General features: G+C 38.5%; 1 protein-coding gene across 6 annotated transcripts in view; it reads left to right on the top strand.

The window, feature by feature from the left end:
* SLC24A2 (solute carrier family 24 member 2) overlaps positions 1–21,799 on the top strand; it is a 108,054-nt gene that overhangs the window by 52,345 nt on the left and 33,910 nt on the right. For 4 of the 6 annotated variants that reach the window (XM_074570170.1, XM_074570167.1, XM_074570171.1 and 1 more), the window contains exons 3-4: positions 4,218–4,256; positions 5,336–5,444. In XM_074570170.1, coding sequence (XP_074426271.1) covers positions 4,218–4,256; positions 5,336–5,444 — 148 coding nt within the window. The remainder of the gene's footprint in view (positions 1–4,217; positions 4,257–5,335; positions 5,445–21,799) is intronic. The other 2 variants (XM_074570172.1, XM_074570169.1) reach the window with 1 other exon arrangement.

The raw sequence follows: 21,799 nt of genomic DNA, 5'->3' as shown, positions 1-21,799 counted from the left end.
GTGATATGCATAAAAATCTGAAATTAAATCAGTTGGCCTTACATTAGCATGTGATTTAGCAACTGATACCTTAAACCATCCATTTGTCACTGCATGAATCGGCTGAGATGCATCTCTTCTGAACATTTATGAGGATTCACTGTGTGTATGCACATTGGGTAATTGCGTGAACAGGCCGGCATAAAAGAGGCAACTGATCTGAATGAACAAAGCCATTTTGCTTTGCCCAGGGCTACAACTTTCACACCAAGTATGTGTAAACAAGCAGTTGTAAAGGCAGCCAGGTATCCCAATTTGATGGTGCAGCTCAATGTCTTTGAAAGGTCAAGCTTAGTTTAATAAATTCTTTGTTTTGATGAGTAAAGCGAGCTTTAAACCTCAGTTTAATTTTGTATGCTTCTTGTGAATCATATTTATTTTATTCAACAATACAGAAACCTGCTTCTTTAGGTAGAATTCCCTGTTTTACTTTACTTTTAAGAAAGAGAAAGGTGAAAGGAAGTAAGAAGGCAGGCAAAGTGAAAGGGAATTTTAGTTTGGTTTTCTACAGTGTGCTTACTAAAGCTTTTTCCTTCTCTGTTTTAAGTAAGATCCACGGTTCTGTACTCAGTTCACAGTCTGGATTCAGGTAGTGAATTACTAAGCCGTAATACACAAGTTAACATCCTTACCATCAGTTTACTATAACTTAAATATGGAAATATTGCCCTGCAGCCACTTGCAGCCATTCTATATGATGAATCTCAAGAGCGCGGTGGTGATCTGCGTCCCCTTCAGCTAGTAAGCTGTACTGGCCCCATTGCGGCACCTGTCAACTTCCATAGACTCTGGTGGTGATGGTCAACTTTTAATTCCGTGGTTATCTAGGGGAATTTTAGTTGAAGTATATTGAGATCACTAGGACTTGCACTCTTCAGCTTCCTGCCAACCATATAAAGCCTAGCCATTGAGTAGGCACAGGATTGTTTTGGGGTATTCACAGAAAGGAGGTATAAGGGATTCTAATTTGTTAAAATCCAAAGGTATGCGTATTAAGAGAACTAGATAAAATAATACCTTAGTTCATTTTTTTGTTCCTTCACTGAGCTCATTAGCCTTATTTCTGAAATCTGTCTAGCTGAGTGTGTCGCTTTGGATTTTAGTTACGTATTAACCTAATTTGTCATATAATTTCAAGTAAATGCAGAACAGTTTTATTCCAAGTACATTACTAGCACTCCTCAGGATACTGATTTTTAGAAATGATCTAGACCCTCTTCAGTTAACTAGATTGACTTCAGTGGCTGTCTTTGAAATGCATCTTGTTTACCTGCAGTTCAGCTTAACAAAAAATCCACAGACCTTAAGCAGAAGTGTCTTGAAAAGATTAGAGAGCCCTGTGCACCTAGAAAACTATCACCTGTAATTTGCTTCAGGACTGACAAGCAGTGACTCATTGATAGGTATAAAACTGCCGAGTCCAGATGTGGCTTTTGAAAACAGGCATAAGAGAGAGTACCAGAAGTCCTTCACTATAAAATCTTGAGACAATTTAGCAAAACCCTATCTGAGCTCATACTCTGCAATAATTAGAGACACCGTATTCCGTTCAGCACCACGCTGCCAGCCACAAAACTTCATGAACTTCTGTTATTCCCACGAAAGCCGATCTGAAGGAAAAAAAAAAAAGCTTTTTAGTTATTATAGTTGGAAAAGATTTAGCAAGCAGGAAAAAGACGTGAGCCCACACTGTAGGAAGGATGTTGAAATCCAGGTACATTTTTACCTGCTGTCATGTGACAGTCCGCTTTTCAGGGGTTGGCAGTCCAGTTCGCTAATTGTTTCAGGCTTTTGGACCTGTAAGATGGAAACTTCTACTAGAAGCAGCAAGTCCCAGCGCTGCAGGCAGTCAGCTCTCTGATTCTGGTTTTGGAATACACAGTGTAATAGATGATTCAAGTTACTAGCCCTCTTTTATTAACAAGGATATCAGTATCAAATGCCTACAGCTTTATATAGATTCTGCTCCTCATTTGACTGTCATGGTGCCCTTTATTTTAAAGGAAAGCATAAGGAGATGCGCCACGTAGTTAGTGAGGCATCATCTCTTGCAAGAATTACTGCAGGAGCCTGTTTCTCAAGAACACACATTCCCAAAGAAGGCAAGAAAGATGTCAGGCTTAATCACTGATGGACTTAGGTCACGAAGAAAAAGAGCTGTGTGAAAAGGATACCATAGACCGTTTCTTCATAGCAAGTAGACTTTTTTTGGATTCTTCCTGAAATAAAATCTTTTTAAGACTTTTAACACAGCTGGAGCAAACTTGAATACATGATCACCGATACAGGCAGGAATATGGACAAGCTACTACATACTGCCATGGCATATGGGAGAACCAACTAATATTTTGGTGAATTCTCGAAAAAAATAAGTGAACTGCCCCGTGATTAATATTTTTGTAATTTTGATAAAAGCATAATAAGGGATCGTGCCCCAGATACTTTTCAATAAGAGAGTATACTAGAAGTCATTGTTTTTGTTTTGCAGAACTAGAATAAATTCATGGTTTTAAAGAAATGATAACATGTACTTGCAGAAGATAATTTTTTTACTCGTAATTCCTTCAGAAATAGGTGTAATGCACAGTTGACTTGGAATTTCCATCTCTTTCTGATCCTGAGGGAACTGATACACGATTGCCCTGATTTAAGAGCAAACTAGCCTTTACAGAAAATGTGTCTTTTCTTTTAAAGAAATCACTGTTGAGTATGCCCGAAAATTCAGTATTCTTTCCCAGTGCAAAGAAACACAAACATTTTAACCTTGGACCAGACCTTGAGTGTTGTCTTAAATTAAAAGATTGTATAAAATGTCTGAATACTAGATGTTTCTACAAGGGAAAAATGATACTGTAAAGTACTTTGCCATGGAGTGTATGATACCCAAATTACATAGCAATGAATATGCAAATGCAAAACTCAGTGTAAACAATAGGAAAATAGTTTAATTTGCCATCCTAATGGGGATAAAATGCCATCAAATACATGATATAAACAGCAACACCACAACTGAATGTTTCATTGCCATAGTTTAAACACTTTTAAGGTGTTACTATTGTTAATCCAGGAGATAATCCAGGCATTATAAGTATTTAGTATCACCAAAATGTCAAACCATTTACATTCCTGCTTTTAAAAATGAGGAGGCATTTCTGCCTTAAAATTCTATTTATATTCCAGTCTTGAACATTTCTTCTAGGATGTAACTTGACTGGCAAGTTAAGCTCAGAAACAATTGTGTTACTAATCGTGTGTGGAAAAAACAATTTAAAAAATCTGCTTCATGGTGTTATATCCCATTCTGTACTGACAAAGAATTAAATTATTTCAGACGTGTTTTTCACTTTTCTTTTATTTCCTTAATGTGTATGCAAGTTGTATTTCATTATTCTTTATCTTTATAACATAATTATCTTCTACAAATTAAATTATGTGGTAAAAAATTACCATCTAGTTGGTTTTATACATTCATGCAGCTTCATCCCATTCCCTTTCAAATGAATGACAGTGTTCCCTTCAACATGATTTTTTTTTTTTTTTAATACCCTCATATTAAACCTAGAGCATGCTCAGTATTTTTTAGGCATGCTGAATGCTCTCAACTCCTCTTGGCTATAAGAAAAGTGACTTTCTTCAGCCTTTTGTCAGGTATAACACGAAACATTACTCAGATTTATCAATTATATATTCTCATGTCTTTCAATATTAAAATTAAGAAACAAATTTCCTGTCTTCAAAAGTTCAAAGTCCCAAATAATATTATTTTTAACTTTTTTTAAAGTTCCAGTTATGAACACTCATCCACATCTCACAAACTTTACTTCTGTAACTATACCCACTGATCTTTAGGACTTGACTGTCCTAAATTGCTTCTTTGGAGAAAAGAACTTTTCCTGGCTTGTCCTGTTTGCATTCTTGCAAATTTTGTTGCAAGATAAATTTTCCGTCCCACAAAGGTCCCTCAAAGTATGCATGGATTTGCAAGTGTGTGTGTGTATCTGTATCTGAAAGAGCATGTGTATGTATACACTATATATATATATATGTATATGCATACATTATGCAAAAATTTTCTATGGCGCATCCACTGTTTTAACGACACTTTATAACACAGATTTTTCTATGCATGCTTCATCTGACACTTCTTTTTTTTTTTTTTCTTTTTCCCATTCATGCAGTCACCTAATGCTGGCGACAAGGATGACCAAACACTGACGGTAGGCAGCAATTACTATCTGTTTTAGCATTTATTTCTAAGGAGGGTGGTGAGTCAAGCCTTACTTTAGTTTGACAGACATCAGCATTTTTCAAAATTACTGGGATTTCTTTCCCCCTCCTATGCTGCTATGGAATTTAAATAATTTATTTCCAAAGGTAAAGCAGTGAATTGATTTTCTTGTTCAGTTTCTATCATATTTAGTATTTGTATGACCCCAAAGATTAATCCCTGTACCAGGTATTATTGCAAAATACTGTTTTCTTCAGGGTTGTTTTTTCCCTGTAGTTGGATTTCAGGGTCTTATTAGTCAGCAGTGTGTTGGCTCTGATTATCCTTTTTATCGAAACAAGCAGCCAGCCATCCACAAAGCAGTCTTACTCTATGGGATATATTAAATGCATCGATTATTGTACTAGACAATGGCATGGGGGAAAGAACCTCAGAATATGTTTTAAATTTCTTTAAAAGCATGTAAAAGATGCTCGTATTTTAGCTCCATTACAGTAGGTGTCTGCACTGCCTTACCTCACTTGCAGTCTGGTTTTGCAATCAGTACTTAATGGATTGAACCAAAGTGAGGAGCATGTTTCACGCTGACTGAGCTTTAGAATTTTGCCATTAAAAAAAGGTACTCTCTGCCCTTTTTCTCCATAATTTTGATAGTACACATATTTGCAAAGTACCCGGGCAATAAAAACTAGAAACTAGAACTTACTTCAGGGATTGAACCACAAGGTTCTACAAAGAAACAAATCATGAATTCTTCCTGATGCAAGTATGATGTTTTTATTTTCTTAACATTTTAAGAGTTTTCACAGAAAAGGATTCTTTCGTCCCTGCTCTTTTTCCTGAGCCCTGGGTGACTAATGGCTAATCTGATGATCTATCCCCTCCAGAGAAATTGTCTATACATGTGGCAATGTTTAATAAAGGGTATAGTTTAATATAATCTGCTATAGGTGATGATTGAAAATGTTTTACTGTGTAGTGAGATGTGAGATTAATCCGTAGTGTTTCATACCTGTTTCGACACAAACAAAAAAAACCCTAAATTCTTTCCCTTATTTTTCCACCTAGACCAAGCCACGGCTCCAGCGGGGAGGAAGCTCTGCATCTCTCCACAACAGTCTAATGAGGAACAGCATCTTCCAACTCATGATTCACACACTTGACCCACTTGCTGAAGGTATTGCTATTAATTTTTTGTGTTTCTGTTGCAAAAACAAACAAGTGTTTTCCTTTTCCCTTCTCCCCATGAAACTCATTTTTTTTGCATTTCTCTTGCTTTCTGGGAATTTTCTGAGAGGGTTTTGCACTCTTGTGGCATGGTATGCATACTCTCACCAAGACTTGCAACTTAGGAAATGTGTTCACTGCAGTGCTAACTAAAACTGATCACTTGGTTGATGCGTATCGTAACTACTGTTTTGCTTCACCTCTGGCTTCAGCAGCAATTTAAAAGTTACAAAAACACTAATCTCTTCTACTTTTGTAGAGGGTTTTTTGGGTTTCTGTCGTGGTTTTGATTTTAGTACATCATTAAAAAAAAAAAGTCAACATGGTGGGTAATTTTTTATAGGGAATATAGAAAAGAATGAGACTCTGCTGGTTTGACTTCAAGTGGTTTAATGCTGACATTAGAAAAAATGCAACATCCCTCTGTGTTACATGCATGTTAACAGTGTGCTTGCTTTATCCAAGTGTGGTGTAATTATTTTTCTTCTTTGAAAACTTAGCAGGAAGACCATGATTGCCTTGGTCTGAGAAGTTGGCATGAAAACCATAATTACTTTGCAGTTGTGGGTTGATTTGAATTTCAGCTTCTGATGGACTTCAAAAAAAATTCAAGGCCAGGTGTTTATTTGGTGAATGTGTTTCTGTAGGGCTTTTCTTGCTGTAGTAATAAATGTCTCAAGAAATAGCATTTGTGAAGGAATTGTGAGGGATGTGAGCCACTAAAGAAACCTAGAATACTACTGATAGAGAGACCTTCCAAACTTCAGCGATCAAACATTGTATGTAGCACCTCCTTGCATTTAAGTTCCTTTAAGTTTCTCATTGGAAGATTGCGTACAGCTTTTAAAATTGCTATGTATCTCTTGGACAAGGCAAATCTACTTTTCCATTTCCCGCTTCAAAAGCTGAAGATGACACTCATTTCGTCAACACAAGGGCAGTTTTAGTCCTTGCGGTCTCCACACCATTATTGCCACTCTGATCATGATTCACATCGCATCTCTCTCTGGTTAATACTGCAGCATTCATTGCCAAAGTCTGTTGCCTGTTGGAGTGGAATCATCAACAGACTGTTCCCAATCTATTCCCATTCAATGCTGAAAAAGGGCATAAGAAATTTATTGCAATTCTACATTTGGCTTCCTTTATTTGCATTACTACGGCAGGTGAGCAGGCTTTCTGACTGCTGCACCCAGTAAGTCTCATCTTTACCCACCTGGTAGCCAAGCTTTCCCGTCTGCTAGAAGAAGAGACTTCCAGTCTCAATTTTTCACTTTTTAATGAAAAATTCTAATTTTTCATTACAATCCTTTGTACTCCTCTTTTCCCTTAAAGCAAAGCTCCTGGGCTGCAGATGTATCTGTGGTGTCTCAAATAGGGCCAACGCAAACAAAAATAATCATCTGAAGCAGTAAATAGCCTTCATCAAATATGTTTTAAAAACAGAACAGAAGCAGGTTGGGAAGAGCTCATTAGCAGGGGCAGAACCTTTATGACTGATTGAAGACCACAGGAAAGCTAGAAATGTCAACTGGACTACTGAAGTTCAGTAATGAAGATTCAGAAATAAGATCAACTCTATTTTTCCATTACTGAAGCTTATTTCATTTGCTTCCTAGGCATAGCTTGTTCAGTGTTCAGACCCATTTTTCCCCATAGCAAGCTTACACCATGTAGTGTGATCCAGAGGCTTCCCCCTTAATGACAGTGCAAGAAAAAAGGGTTTTGAAATCCGAAATCCATCTTGGGAGACACAGAAGTCCAACACTTCTGAAAATTAGGTACTATAATTAAGTTTATTAGGTTACTCAGTGCTGTTCTTTATTATGTCAGTAAAACACTTGAGAACAATGTGGATTGATAGAGATGGTTGCAAGGGATAAATCTTATTTATATTACTCCAGTAAGATTTTCTTCAGGGTTTCTTTGCTCACAATACTTTACTGTTTGTTTGGGTTTTTTTCGCCTCTCCAAACTCTTTATCATTGTCCTGGAATTAATATTCTTCAAAAAGTGTTCTATAAAGGTCTTTAAATTTAAATTTAAATAAGTGCGAGGCAGTAACCACCTGTACATTTCATTAAAACTGACACGCTGAGTTAAAATTTACAATGGGAAAAGAAATTGACCCACATTTGCAGCAAATATTGTATTTTAATGCATGACTTTCGTGAAGAAATGGCCAAGAAGACAACAGAAAATAGCCAATGTAAGTGCAGACGTCTAAGTTTGTGTTAATATCAAAGGAACTCATATTTCAAATTCCCATTGACTTCACAAAGTTCAAATTTTAATTAATGAGAGTACAAAAGCGCTGATACAGGAGTCCAATTCAATAAATTCTGGATTTGTTTTTTTTACAAATACTCCTAGATGTGTAGGAGAAATGTGAAGAAAATCCACCCGCTTTTCTGTTACACATTATGGTCATTAACCTTTTCTGAAGCACCACCTCATTTGTGGGCAGACTTGGCTTTCAAGATCTTTTGCACTGCAAGCGATTTGGAAGGCAGACACAAGGAGTATTGGAGATCTGTATTGAACACTCATATTGTTTCCTGAGATTTTGAGCTTTTAAGTGTTCACATTCATTAGTCTGTATTCGGATAATTCTGACAACCTCTATAAAAGAAAAGGTATTTTAGTTTGGTGTAAATGCTGTGTGGCTCGCCAAGGTAGGTAATACTAGTTAACAAATTTGGATGGCATTGTATTTGAATTTTATGTGCAATTAAAAATCTGTGTGATAATGGATACGAGTACCTGCTGTATACAATATTGATTATCTATTTGGATCTGTATGAATTTTATCTACCAAACTCTTACCGTGTTTTTGTGTTCTAATCATCCTGTGTGTAATGAACATTGAAAAATCAACTGGTGCATGATGCCTACTTTAATAGACCTTTACCATGCTAGATAAGTAATTTTTTAAGCTGATAACATTTTGTTGTTAAGAATTAAAAGAAGGGGTAGTATTTATCAGAAGTGTCTGAGAAGTGCAGTTCATCATCTGAGGGGATGTAGAAATGTAAACAATTACCTGGTGTCTTCTCTGGCCTACATGGCTTTCTCCTTTCCTACTGCAAAAAAAAACCCCAGACATAACAAAGAAGCAAATGAGTGATTTGTGTTAGTTTTGAGTTTTGTGTAAGAGAAGGAAATTAGCTCTGTTGCACCCATGTAATGAAAGATGATGGACCTGGAGCGTGGCCTGTGAGGTCAAAGGATTTCTTTCAAAACATTTAATGTGAGTACGGATCAGACTCAAAGGAATAGTAGAAAGAGGTTCTGAGCATTTTTCTGTCCCATTTTAGTCAGCTTAGATCCCCTCAGTATTTCTTCCAGATGATGGCTTAGATCAATAGGTCAAAAACATTGCATTATCAGCGCTATTTGTTGGATTTGCAGCGAAAGAACAGTATATGAGAACATTACAAAGCGCCGTTCTCAAAGGAAAAAAGCGTGAAAGGTGTAAATGAGAGCGGACACATACATAAGTATTCTGGGACCCCCTGCACTTGAGCATACTCCTTCTGTACTCCTCCCCCTCTCATTTCTTCTTTCCCCATTTTGCTACTGTTTATTTCCTTTGCGTTTCCTCATACTGCATCTCACTCAGCTGCACCCACCTTCTTTTGGCCTCTTCCCATAGGATGGCTTCCTCAGCGCTTGCTCTCCTTCTGGCCTGCTGGCTCCATCAGTCAAAGCACTTCCCAAGCAGACGCCAGCAGCCCTGCCGCTGGCACAGCCGAGTGGGCTGGGTTTTCAATCCCTGGAAAAGCACTCATAAATTCTGGGAGCTCTGTGCTTGACTATTCACAGCTTCCAGATCAAATATTGCTGTTAGAAGTGAAATATCTAGTTGTTGCACTGCTGCTGGAAGATGCAGGTTTTCTTTCTCTTTACGTCAATGATAAAGTTCACTGCTACATTCTCTTGAATAATTGCAGGGAAAAAGGGGGCGTGAAAAGGAACACTGCTTTGTCATTTGGACTCGTGTGGGCTTTGAAATGCTGACAGAAAAGAAGTCCCATCTAAGACCTCTTGGTAGCATACGCAGTATAGAATATATAAAACAGGCTGTGTGATGATTAAAGGTCAGCTTGACCTATACAGTGTTATTCTTACATTAACATGCAATGTATTTATAGAAAACCAGCTCATCATATTTACTCCTGAATAATTCATTTGTGTAGTCAGAAGCAACTTCTACTTTAATTGAGAGTCTCTTAAGTATGCACTTGATTGTAAGTAGGAAAATATGAAATGACAGAGAAATGACCTTCAGAAGCTTTTACTTTCCACAAAATGTAGATAAACAGGGCCATCCTGTTATAAGACACTTGGGAACCTGTCCCTCCTTTTCCCTTTCCACACAAATGTGGTTTTGCCATGGCATGTGCCTGTCTTGTGAAAGCCAGTTTGTAGACTCCTGGCATCAGTGGGCTTGCAAAGCGTTGAGCCCACCTCTCACAGATGAGTAATATCTGAGATCAGTGGGAGCTGCTGGACATTTGGCACTTTGCATTCAGGCAGGTGTGTGGCCGTGCTGTGGATTTAACAGTCTAAGACAAGGAAGGCTTCTCCTCTTCAAAATCTTGGTCTTGGCATAAAGCTTCTAAGAAGATAAGTGTTCATCTGCTCTAGCGGGCAAATATGTAGGGTATTTGTTAATGGGACGTGAACTTTGCATTACAGTTGAAACCTCGTCGTTCATTAAAAATAAAAATATCTGTATGTCATTAGATTTTGTTTGCTTTTATCTTGTTACAGAAATAATGACCTTGGTAGAGATCATTTCCTGAGGATTAAGATTAATGACTGCCTGTGCATCAGGCTAGCATCAACTCCCAGCCAGTCATTAATCCCCAGGAAATCCTGTGCTGTATTTGCTTCTGCTTAAGTGCTGGTCTGGCAATCCTTTATTCACCGAGTAGTGAGCTGGACTGTTCATAACAGCATTACCCGTATGAATAAGGATGGCATCATCAGACCTGCTGTGTTGGTCAGGCCCCAATCCAAAATCCATGCGAATCAAGCATAAATCATGGCAATCGTTACGGCTTTTTTTCTTCTGAGTCCTGTACCTTGGATATCTTTGTCCTAGTTTTGAAACAGCCACTCCTGGGTTATGGAAGTGTAGGATTTACAAAGATCTTCTTACATTTTTTGTTAGAAGAGTGCTGTTGTTTTGCAGTGGGAGGAGGGGAAGGAAAAGCATGGAAAGTATTTTGTATTTGCCATGAAGAGTAAGCCTATCTTCTCCCTACAAGACATGGGTTACTTTAAAGAGTGATTCCTTCAGGACTGTGGAGGGAGGTTTTCCTCTCTGGAGGCTCCCATGGGTACTCTGTTGAAAGGGGAAGATACCAGTGGTGAAGTGAGGGTTCAGAGCAGCAGTGGCAGCCTGAGGCTACCTTGCTTTTCTTTCACAGCTGTAGCAGGATACAGGAAGAATGAGATCTTTTCTTTATTATGCGACCCCTTTTCTGTCAGCTGATAAGGTGCCACAGGCCAACAAAACATCTTCCACATGGGAGGATTTAGCTAGATGCTGACTCCCTTGCTCCCGTGTGATAAGGATATAACTCATATGCAAATAGCATCCTCTGCATGAAAACAAGCGTGATACAAATCTCTGTCATGGCGTAGTCCCCAGTCAGAAGTAGGTATCATTGGCAGTTCTTTCCTGTTCCCACCTCTAGTCCTATTTCCAAAGTGGAAAACTACAGGATGTACTTCTGCAGAAAGGTTGTTGTTTGTCTTATATGCTTTACTTTTTTTTTAAACATAAATACGGTGCATGTTATTGGTGAGAGAAGTAACCTTCTGTTACATAAAGCTGAGCTGATGATTTTGTCGCTTCCTTCACTGAATGCTGAAGAATATGGTACTATCACTGTCTGCTCTGACAAAGAAAAAACAGAAACCTGCATTCATGCTTCTCAAGAAAATAAAGAATGATGTGATACTCAAAGTTTTTGACATAGTAGTGAATTGTTTATAATTACTCACTAGATCCTGTCATGTTCCTAGATACTGATCTTAAGAATTTCCCAACTTTTCTCTTCACCTCAAACTGTTTTGCTTAACTTGCTGCTGCTGCTACTTGTGTTCTTTTTTGAGGTGTCTTTAAAAATGTCAGCTTACGCCCTGGACAGCTGAAAAAGCTTGGGTAACCTTCAGGGGCCTGGTCACTCAGCAGGCTCCCAGCTTTGGTCTCATTTTGCAAAACCCTTGTGCTCTTGTTCTTCCCTTGGCCTAGGTAAGCTGCACCATCATGTCTGTGCTCACTCCCATTGGGAACCTTTTTTGGCTGAAGCTGTTTAGTTGTTATATCCTCGGAGAAGTAAGAGCAGGCAGCTCAGCTTACACCAGCTCCTGTGTAACGCTCAGCTGCTGCATTGCTGAAATAACCTGGGCGCTCCCACTTTCCTCAGTTCCGGTGTGTGGATGCTGCAGGACTTCAGTGCACTTCCTAGCACCATGCCAGAGATGAAAAAAATAATTCTTCTGTGGCTTATAAGCACAAGAGCGTTTTATCTAACATGAGAAAATAGGCGAATCTGGAGAAAATTGATAAAAATAATTATGTGTGTTATTAACTACCTGTGCTCTGGATCCTTCATCATTCGTGAGCATCCTTTAGGCATACTTGTGGGCTTGCAAAGGAACTCATCATCCTTCTTCTTGCACACTTGTTCTTACCCAGCTTGTAACGGTTGTTGCCTCCTCTTCTGGCCCACCAGGGTAAAACAGCCCTCTAAGCAGGGCGCTGAGAGGATTTTGGCTTTCTTCTCTACTGAAGGCTGGAATGCTGGCAAGGGACTTCTGCCAGAGAAGGTGGGGGCTCCCTGCCAGGCTCACATACAAATTAATAGCTGTTAGTTATAATCTAGTGTCTTCCCTTTGTCTCCATCCTATGGTATCTCAGTCTGATACAAAGATAGGAAGCCAATATAAAGGGCAATTAGGCTTACCTTCAAAATGGAGTGTTATGTCGTACAAAGGCAGATACTCATACCCTCTTTATGCAGCTAGCTTTCACAGATATTTTTTTTCATGTATGTTGGAAGAGACCTCTTGAATTACAGAATTCAGTTAGCCCAACCCCCTGCTTAAGCAGGAACAGCTAGAGTAGCTTGCCCAGGACAGTGTCCAGTCATGTTTTGAATATCTCTACAAATGGAGACTCTACAATGTTTCTGGGAAACACATTCAAGTGCTTGACTGTCATGACAGTAAAAGGTGTTTTCTTGTGTCAGGGTGGAATTTTCTGGGTTTTAATTTGTGCCCATTGGCTCTCCCCGTCAATGGGCACTTCTGAGAAGAGTATCGTTCCCTCTTCTTCTTTCCCTCCCATCAGGTATTTACACATGACATAGGATCTCCCTGACCTTTGTCTCCTCCAGGCTGAACAGTCCCAGCTCTCTCAGCCTCTCCTCATGTGGGAGATGCTCCAGTTCCTTCATGAACTTTGTGGCCCAGTGGTGGACTTGCTCCAGTATGTCCACGACTCTCCTGTACTGGTGAGCCCAGGACTGAACTGAGCACCCAGATATGTCTCAGCGGCTCTGGGTGGAGGGAAAGTATCACCTCACTCGACCTGCTGGCAGTGCTTTGCCTAATGGATCCAAGGATGCTGTTGTCTGCCTTTGCTGCAAGGGTACATTTGCTACCTCAGCTTTCATTGGCATGGTTCTTTGCTCAGTCATTAGCAAAAAGAAAGATTTTACCTGGGAAAGATTTTAAACAGCTGAATGAGATTGGTGAAGTGATGACGCACGTAACTTTCCTCCTTTCCACTTTGTTTACCTTTCAACTATGGTAGAGACCACAGAAATTCTGTTCCTAATTTAGGTGCCTGAGGTTGAGTGGTTAGTATAGATGAGACGAGTAATTTTACAGGTATCTCCAACATCAAACTGAATTTGGAAACTGTAGGTAGAACTCCCCATGCTGCCAGAATGAGCAGCAGCATAGATAGAGTGGAAACCATGGGTTATGTGCAGCTAAGGGCAGATCTATTTAAATAAGCAGAAATGGTATTTTAAATAGCCCTGTTAATATCTGTCAGAAAGTGGAGAGAGAGAAAAATTAAATAGCTGTTTCCCCTGGTGTTACTTAAGATTTCAAAGACAAAGATGAATATCAGTTGAATTTAGAAACTTCCATGTAGCACACATAAGATATAAAAGTCACTGTAACAGCTGTAGAACCTGATCTGTCTACAAAGATGTGTGCTTTTGGCATAGAGAAAATGGTATCTTAGGTTAATGAAGAGAATTTTATTATGAAGTTTTGGTTCAGCTGATTTATCTAAATGTCAATCAGAAATGTATATCTACAACCAAAGAAGCAGACTTTTGAAGACTGAAATATTTTACTGAGTGGGTTCATTTAGCATACATGCAGAGACCACTTAATTCTTGTCATATTTTGGGAATGTTGGTCTGGCTTTGTCTAAAGACAGTGGCTGCACTTCCATGACTATAGGGTGAGCGGGCTTGTCACTTTTATCCTACCCACAGAATGTGTCTACAGTTAGTGACAGGTATCAAAAATTGGGTATGTTTTTGTTATACATAACTGGTGATGCAAAGAAACCCTTACAAATTTCTCTCAGAATTGGTGGTTCAATGGCAAAATGTAGCTCTTTGTTGTGATGCTCTCAAACTCTGCAGCAATAAATGTCAGGTTTGCTTAACTTCACACGGTCCCAAAATGCAGAAGGAAGGCAGCACTCATTGCTAGTTTCACTGACAGAATTTCTAGCTACTTAAAAATTGAAGAATAGATCTCCCTTTAAAATCAGTATTGCTCTTTGTAGGTAGCAAATTTTAAATAATGGAAGTTTTCCGATGCCTTTTTTTGATTTATTTTTGAAAATCTGAAATCTAATCCTTGTGTTTGTTTTGTGGTAAATGTTAGTTTTCACAACAATTTATTTCTGCGTGTCATGTTTTATTCTTTTAACTAGAATCTACTCAAGCAGCTCACTGCAGGCAAAACTCTTGTCTCTCATCTCCATGATATTTTCCAGTGATGCCCTGTTCTTCAGACAGCATATTCTTCTTGGGATTCCCTACAGAGTGTGCAAAGAAGACATGAATATTTAAATACAAGCGTGGTCCCAGAGCAGAGTACAGCTGTCCTGACTATGCATTTCCATGCTTAATGGCTTTAGCTTCATTTTAAGTCTCTTCCTAACTCTAAATTTCCTTGTTAAAAATATTAACAACAAAGAAAATTAATAATTCAGAAACCTGTACATCAGAGAATAATAGTAGCTATGAGGGACTTTTTGTTGAAGCTGAAAGTGGAAGATTTCCTTTAGTACAGTTTGTACATGACAGATGACTTCATCCTCCACAGATTGGTTGTATTTTATGACTGGATAGTGAGAGAAAATTATGCTGCCCTTGCATTATTCGCCTTGGACATGTTGAAAATCAGAATAGCTGGAATTTATTGCAGCTGCAGTTGTATGTGTCCAGTACCCCACAAACACTCAATGAAATCTTGACCGCATCAGAATCAGAGGTAAAGCTCCCAATATTATCAGTACGATGAGGTTTTCACTTCTACATCTTGGAATTCCTGTTTTTGTGAATATTTGAAAATTCTTCAAAGATAAATAACCTCTTCAAAGTCAGCAGGAATTGGGTTTGATCCAGGTAGGGTCAATTCTTTTATATATTGGTTGTTTTTTTATGTTACTACATTCTAGAGAATGCATGGCGCTTGCCTTCAAGAGTTTGGTGACAGATGACACAATGGTAACTTCTGAGTGAAAGAAGATCAAAAAGGAAACAAAGCCCTCAGGAACAAGCAACTTCATGCTTTTCTTAAATTATAAAAGAAAATCACCTAAAAATGTCAAAAGCAGTGCCTGACACATAATAGTCATTTAAATTACTTTTTCTCTTTTGCATACATGTGTTAACAACATGTCATTGCTCACCTCCTTAAAAATATTTGCTTTATAGTCTTTATCAATTAAAACCCTGTGGATCCTCTGGCAAATTTCCTTTTGTCACCACAAGAAGATTTGTTAGACAGTATGGACTGTAAGAACAGTGGGTTTTCAGTCTTCATTTTAAATGCTGCACTAAGAGCAAAGTAACAGGAAGATCTTGCTTTTGTGCAAGTGTTGTGACTATCCTGAGCTGCCCAGAACTCTACTGATATGATTGTGTAAATTTTTAATTATATTTCTATTCACACTCCAATTTGTTAAAATTGCAATAAACTCCTAATAACAAAAGCAGAGAACTTTAATAAGCTTTTTATCAGGACAAAAACACCTACAATAAAAAACAGAGTAAACACATGTGAAGAGAGGGAACAGGAATAGAAGGCTTGCAATTTAAAGACAAAATGAAAAGTGACCACATGTGTTTTTAGAGGTCAGATGCACAAAGTATTACATAATTCAGTTACTCCCAATGTATTGCCTTCTGGTCAAGTACCTGAAAGTCTTAATTTATGTGGTTTTCTTTATTTGCTCAGGAGTATTAAGAAAGCAGCACTGGTAGTATCATAATCCAAAAAGATGTAGTTCTAAAATGCGTGCAGCTATTATTATTTACTGTATTACTTAGATCCAAAAGAGGTCCCTTTGTATTTTCCACTGCACCAGTCAGTGGCAAAGCCTCCATTTTGCAAGAATTGGCAGCTTAAAGGTCCACAAGTAAAAATGTAGGCTATAATGTTTAAGTATAACTTGCATAGTTTGGATTATCTGGAGGTAGTAGGAGAAAAAGTCTTCTGCTTTTTAAAACAACATTTGTTTTCTCTCCTCTGCATTCTGCAGTGCTAATACATACAAACTCCGACAGCAGGCCCAGTCTATCCCTGATGGGATATATGGCCTCTATGAGAGAGTTAAGAATTTTATGGAGTCATAAAAGGTGGGAGTCAAAATTAAGATGAGATTGACTGAAAGAAAATTATTTCAAAAGAAATTCTTCCTTTTTAAAATTCCCAATGCCTGATATCCTTGAGTTGGTGCAATTTTTTGTGTTTTGCCTCAAATAGTCTATGTACAAAGCCATTATCTTTTATTAAAGATCTGCTAGGGGTTAGGACTCTCATTTTACACCTGTAACATTGATTTCCACTAGATCTTTCATAAGTTTTTAGCACTGAGAGCTCTTTGTTCCTAATCTAACATCATTGATGAAACCAAATCAAGCTTTGATTCCAATTTAGATTGGATAATCACTACAACTTATCTAGCAAGACTTTTGAAGTGGCCTCCTTTTTTTTGTTTATGGATGAGTCTTGATCACCTAATTGAATATTCTGAAGACCACAATGGCTACAAGAACTGACAGTAAAGATTAGGGAAAGACAACCTAGTCCTCCTTGATGTTATAATTTGAATTCCTCTAAAGCCATTGGCCTAACTCCCCAGCCTTCTTTTAAAAAATGTAAATAAAAAAAAGGAGATCCTGTTAAGCATGATGACAACAGTAAGTGCAAATCAGAGGTTATATCAGAAAGATGTAAAGGGGAAGAATGGATTAACAAATTAATGTCTTTTACTGTCAGGCGCTTGCTGAAATTATGTGTGCAGAATTATGTGTGCAACTACTAGCACAAAAATTCACTTCTGTCTCTGGTACTTGAATAGGCTTCATGTTTACACTCTTTTTAATAATTATTTGCTCGCTTTTAAGTTGCAGTTCTTGGCTGCATGCTCATTCTCAATTTCATTATCCACTTTGAGCCCTTACTCTCTCATTTCACTTTTCCCTTATGCCTTACATATTCAGCCTTTTTCTAGGTTGAATTTATGGGTATGAAAACTCAGGAAAAAGATATGCTCTCCATCTGCTTGTTCCAGAATGCCTCACAATTTCTTTTAAGCCAAGCTCCCTCTGATGCTGATAAGGGATTATGCCTTGACACTTCAATAACTGTGGAAGTCAAACACAAGGAAGGTCAAGTAAATGCAACTGTGGAATTGCACTAAAAATTCAGGGATTGCCTTCAGTGATTTCTGTGTAGCAGTTTTGTTTTACGTAAAAGATATGTCAACTTTGAAGCTGTTTAATTACCTTGGAGAAGTCTGACATGAATTTTTATACAACTATTTTTTTATGCAAACTGAAAATCTTATGCTTGTCAAGAAACCTGCAATGCATTCCTTTGTTTTGAGAGTCTGAGTTCACATTTTTCATGAAGGCATACACGCCTTCAGCAATATAGGTTGCTATCCGTAAAAGAGCTGTATATCTTACGAGTATTATGAGAAACTCTGAGCCAGTCTCATTTCAGACATAACTAGGGACAACTGCAGTCTGTATCTGAGATCTTCATAGCCGGAGAGCAAAGAGAAATACTGACTACGCTTTCCTTCTATGGCAGCCAGGGGCACTACGCTTAAAAGGTAGAAATGAATATTTCACCACTGACTGTACCTACAATACTTAGTGAGTGAACATTGAAAATAAACTGAGTAATTGGGGGTTTTATTTCATAGAATCATAGAATATGATAGAATAGGTTGGAAGGCACTTTAGGTGTGTGACTAAAGGTCAGTTAGTCCAGACCCCCTGCAATGCGCAGGGGCATCTTCAACTAGATCAGGTTGCTCAGAGCTCCATCCAGCCTGACTTTGAATGTTTCCAGGGATGGGGCCTCCACCACTTTTCTGCACAACCTGTTCCAGTGTTTCACCACCCTCATCATAAAAATTTTCTTCCTTTTATGTAGTGTAAATCTACCCTCTTTTACTTTAAAATCATTACCTGTTGTCCTATGGCAACAGGTCCTTCTAAAAAGTTTGTTCCTATCTTTCTTACAAGCCCCCTTTAAGCTTTGAAAGGCCCCAATAAGGTCTCTCCGGAGCCTTCTCTTGTCCAGGCTGAACAACCCCAACTCTCTCAGCCTTTCTACATAGGAGATGTGTTCCATCCCTCTGATCATTTTTGTGGCCCTCCTCTGGACCTGCTTCAACAGGTCCATGTCTTTCTTGAGCTGAGGGCCCCAGAGCTGGACACAGTACTCCAGTTAGGGTCTCATGATAGTGGAATAGAGGGGCAGAATCACCTCCCTCGACCTGCTGGCCACGCTTCTTTTGATGCAGCCCAGCATACAGTTGGCTTTCTGGGCTGAGAGTGCACATTGTGAGCTCATTTCCAGCTTTTCATACACTCTCAAGTCCTTCGCGTCAGGGCTGCTCTCAATTGCTTTATCCCCCAGTCTTTATTGATACAGGGGGTGCCTCAGCCCAGGTGCAGGACCTTCCACTTGGCCTTGTTGAACGTCATGAGGTTCACATGGGCCCACTTCTCAAGCTTGTCCAGGTCCCTCTGAATGGCATCCCATCCCTGAGGCCTGCCAACCACACCACTCAGCTTGGTGTCGTCTGCAAACTTGCTGAGGGTGCACTCGATCACACTCTCTTTGTCATTGATGAAGTTGTTAAATAGTACTGATCCCAGTACGGATCACTGAGGGACAGCACTTGTTATTGATCTCCATCTAGGCATTGGGCCATTGATCACTACCCTCTGGATGAGATGAGCCAACCAGTTCCTCATCCACTGCAAAGTCCACCCATCAAATCCATATGTCTCCAATTTAGAGAGAAGGAAGTTGTGGGGGACTGTGTCAAAGGCCTTACAAAAGCCCATGGCAGTGACATCCATAGCTCTTCCCTTGTCCACCGTTGTCACTCCATCGTAGAAGGCCACTAGGTTGGTTAAGCAGGACTTGCCCTTGGTGAAGCCATGCTGGCTTGTCTAAAAGGTAATTGAAATTACAAACAATCTAGCACTGTTGACTACAAGCATTATTCTTTCTGTTTACTTTGATATGGTGTGGCACCTACATACACAGTCAAGAACAGTAGGTAATAAAGCAAATGTTGTTGTAATACTTGAGGAATGTCAGATAGGATTATCAGGAACCCTCTGTTCTCTTCTGGTATAAAAATATGCAGAAGGGAACAAATCAATTCAATGACTCTGTCACTGTCGAGGATCAGCTGTTAAGCCGCATCTCTGCATCCTCGTTGTTTCATGTGACCAGCAGGGATGCAGGTACTGGCTGTCAGCCAGTCTGTTTGCTGTGACCTCCCTGTGAGAACTGCGTAGCATGTTCATGAAACTGGAATTATCAAATTTTAATAGTGTTGGATTTTGGAGTATTTTTTCAAGTACCCTTTTTCACAGTATTTCAGATTTCCAATTCCATTTAAAATCAGTTTATTTTAAAGTCTGACTTCTTCCAATACCGTATTTTTTTTTCAAAAAGTACTTCAGTTCAGTTTGAGTTTAGAGTCATATTGAACATAATATTATTGTAACAGGAAAATTCAAAAATAACTACCAAAGAGCAGATTTAATCCAAATTTTACAGCAGAAGCCAGTGCAATATATTTGAGGCAGACTGTACAGAGGCAGACCTTTCGTGTTGCTGAGCACCACTCGCCTAAATAATCTTGAAATCCACAAAATAATTCATGTGAATACGTGCAGCTGACGTTTTGTGGCATCATCATTGTGCAGTCGGTGGGCTGGTGATTGTATAAAATGTTCCGCTTTGGGTATAGAACTGTAAAACCTTTGCAGAATGTAATCTGACCAGCAAGATTAGAATTTTCCTGGAAATAATTTTGATAACTTCAAGAATTAACCTAGTTTAATCCTCGGCATGTTGAATTGCTAAAGTGCCCAGAACATCATTGTCATGAGCATCATGCGATCTCATGGATCCCCTTGTTTCTTTTCTCTTTGGTATCTGTAAGGTCAGAGTCTCCTTTTTTCCCACCTGTTTGTCTTGTGTCTCTCACTTCAGATGGGAAGGAAGTAGATCTAAACCAGATTGCCAGTACGTCAAGTGCCCTGCCTTTCTGCTGCTGCTTTTATTTCTTCTGGAGGTTTAGCGTAATTCAACATTGTTGTTGGCTTCCTCTGAAACCTCTTCTGCTTCATCCATTAAGTCAGAGACCTCATGCTATCATTCAGTTAATTCTTAAGTTTGTTGCTATGGTACAACCTCCTCCTTCTCGACTTCGTCCTCCTGCACCCCCACCCTTACTCTTTTTTGTCTGTGACTTTATACAGCCCCCCTCTGGCAGTGTCATCTCCTCTATGTACCTCCATTTATCTGATTACTCCCGGAGTCCTTTGAGCATCTGTTTTCCACTCCTGTCCTCATCCTCCAGTAGATGCCTCACCCCAGGTTCTAGCAAAGACGCATCAAGGCAGAGATCAGTGAGAATAAGTTTAAGCAAAGGTCCTGGCTGTAGAGTGAGGAGATACTGAGCCTTAATTAAACAGCACATGTGGTCCCAAATGCTGTATTGCAGGGAAGTCCATATTGAAGTTTTTGGGAGCTCTTCCTGGGAAAGGAATTCAAATCATTGGGACTAAAGTCAAGATGGTAGGACAATAGCTTCTTTTATGTAAAAGCAGCTACAAAGATTACACAATGCTAAGAACATTTTTACAAAACAGTATATGCATTGTGTAGCATTATAAAACAGTATATTAAATTCTGGCGTTAAATGATGTCTTTCTTTAAGAGAGACTTAGAGTAATGTCATATTCTATTGGGCATACTTCTGTGCAAGTAAGACACTGCATTGTACAAGCAAGAGTATATCAATATTTGTAACTGGTTTTGATAAAGTATGTCTATGAAAAAATAATTACAATCCAATCATAATTATTTTAAAAATTTTAAAGTGATAATGCCCTGTATTTTTTAGTTACATGGCATAAAGCTTTCTCTGATTCTGCAAATGATGTAAAAAATGTTCGTTTGGCGGATTCAGGTATCTGCAAATAGATTTAAAAAAAGGCAACTTCGAAAGTATCAGATTTGCATATCATCACAGTATTTTATAGTTAAAAACTAATAGACAGACCTCTATTGAAATTCACCCTCGTAGAAAAGTATTGAAAGATCATGAAGTGCATCAGCTAAAAACAAAATAATTGGACAGCATTTATACAATTAATTGCGCTGTTTCATAAACATGAAGAGAGAATATTTCCTAAGAAAACAGCACTACCAAACTGTTAGGTATCCATTTTTAATGATTACACTCTGTCAAGGGTTGGATGCTCAGAAGCTCAGTTGTTAAACTTTGCATAACAATGATGAGTGAAATCATCCACAGATTCCTCAGACAAATAATTTACAAATTCCTCTTTACTTAATTTTTCTCTGTCCTATATTAATGATTGTATTTATATATATAAATTGTATTTATATTTAAATTAAACTGTATATCATATTTCTATATTATATATTTATAAATATATTTACATTTATGCAAAA

Source organism: Larus michahellis, chromosome Z (genome assembly GCF_964199755.1).
Source record: "Larus michahellis chromosome Z, bLarMic1.1, whole genome shotgun sequence".
Taxonomy (NCBI): Eukaryota; Metazoa; Chordata; class Aves; order Charadriiformes; family Laridae; genus Larus; species Larus michahellis.
Note: the sequence above shows the minus strand (reverse complement) of the source record. Positions and strands in the feature narration are given on the sequence as shown.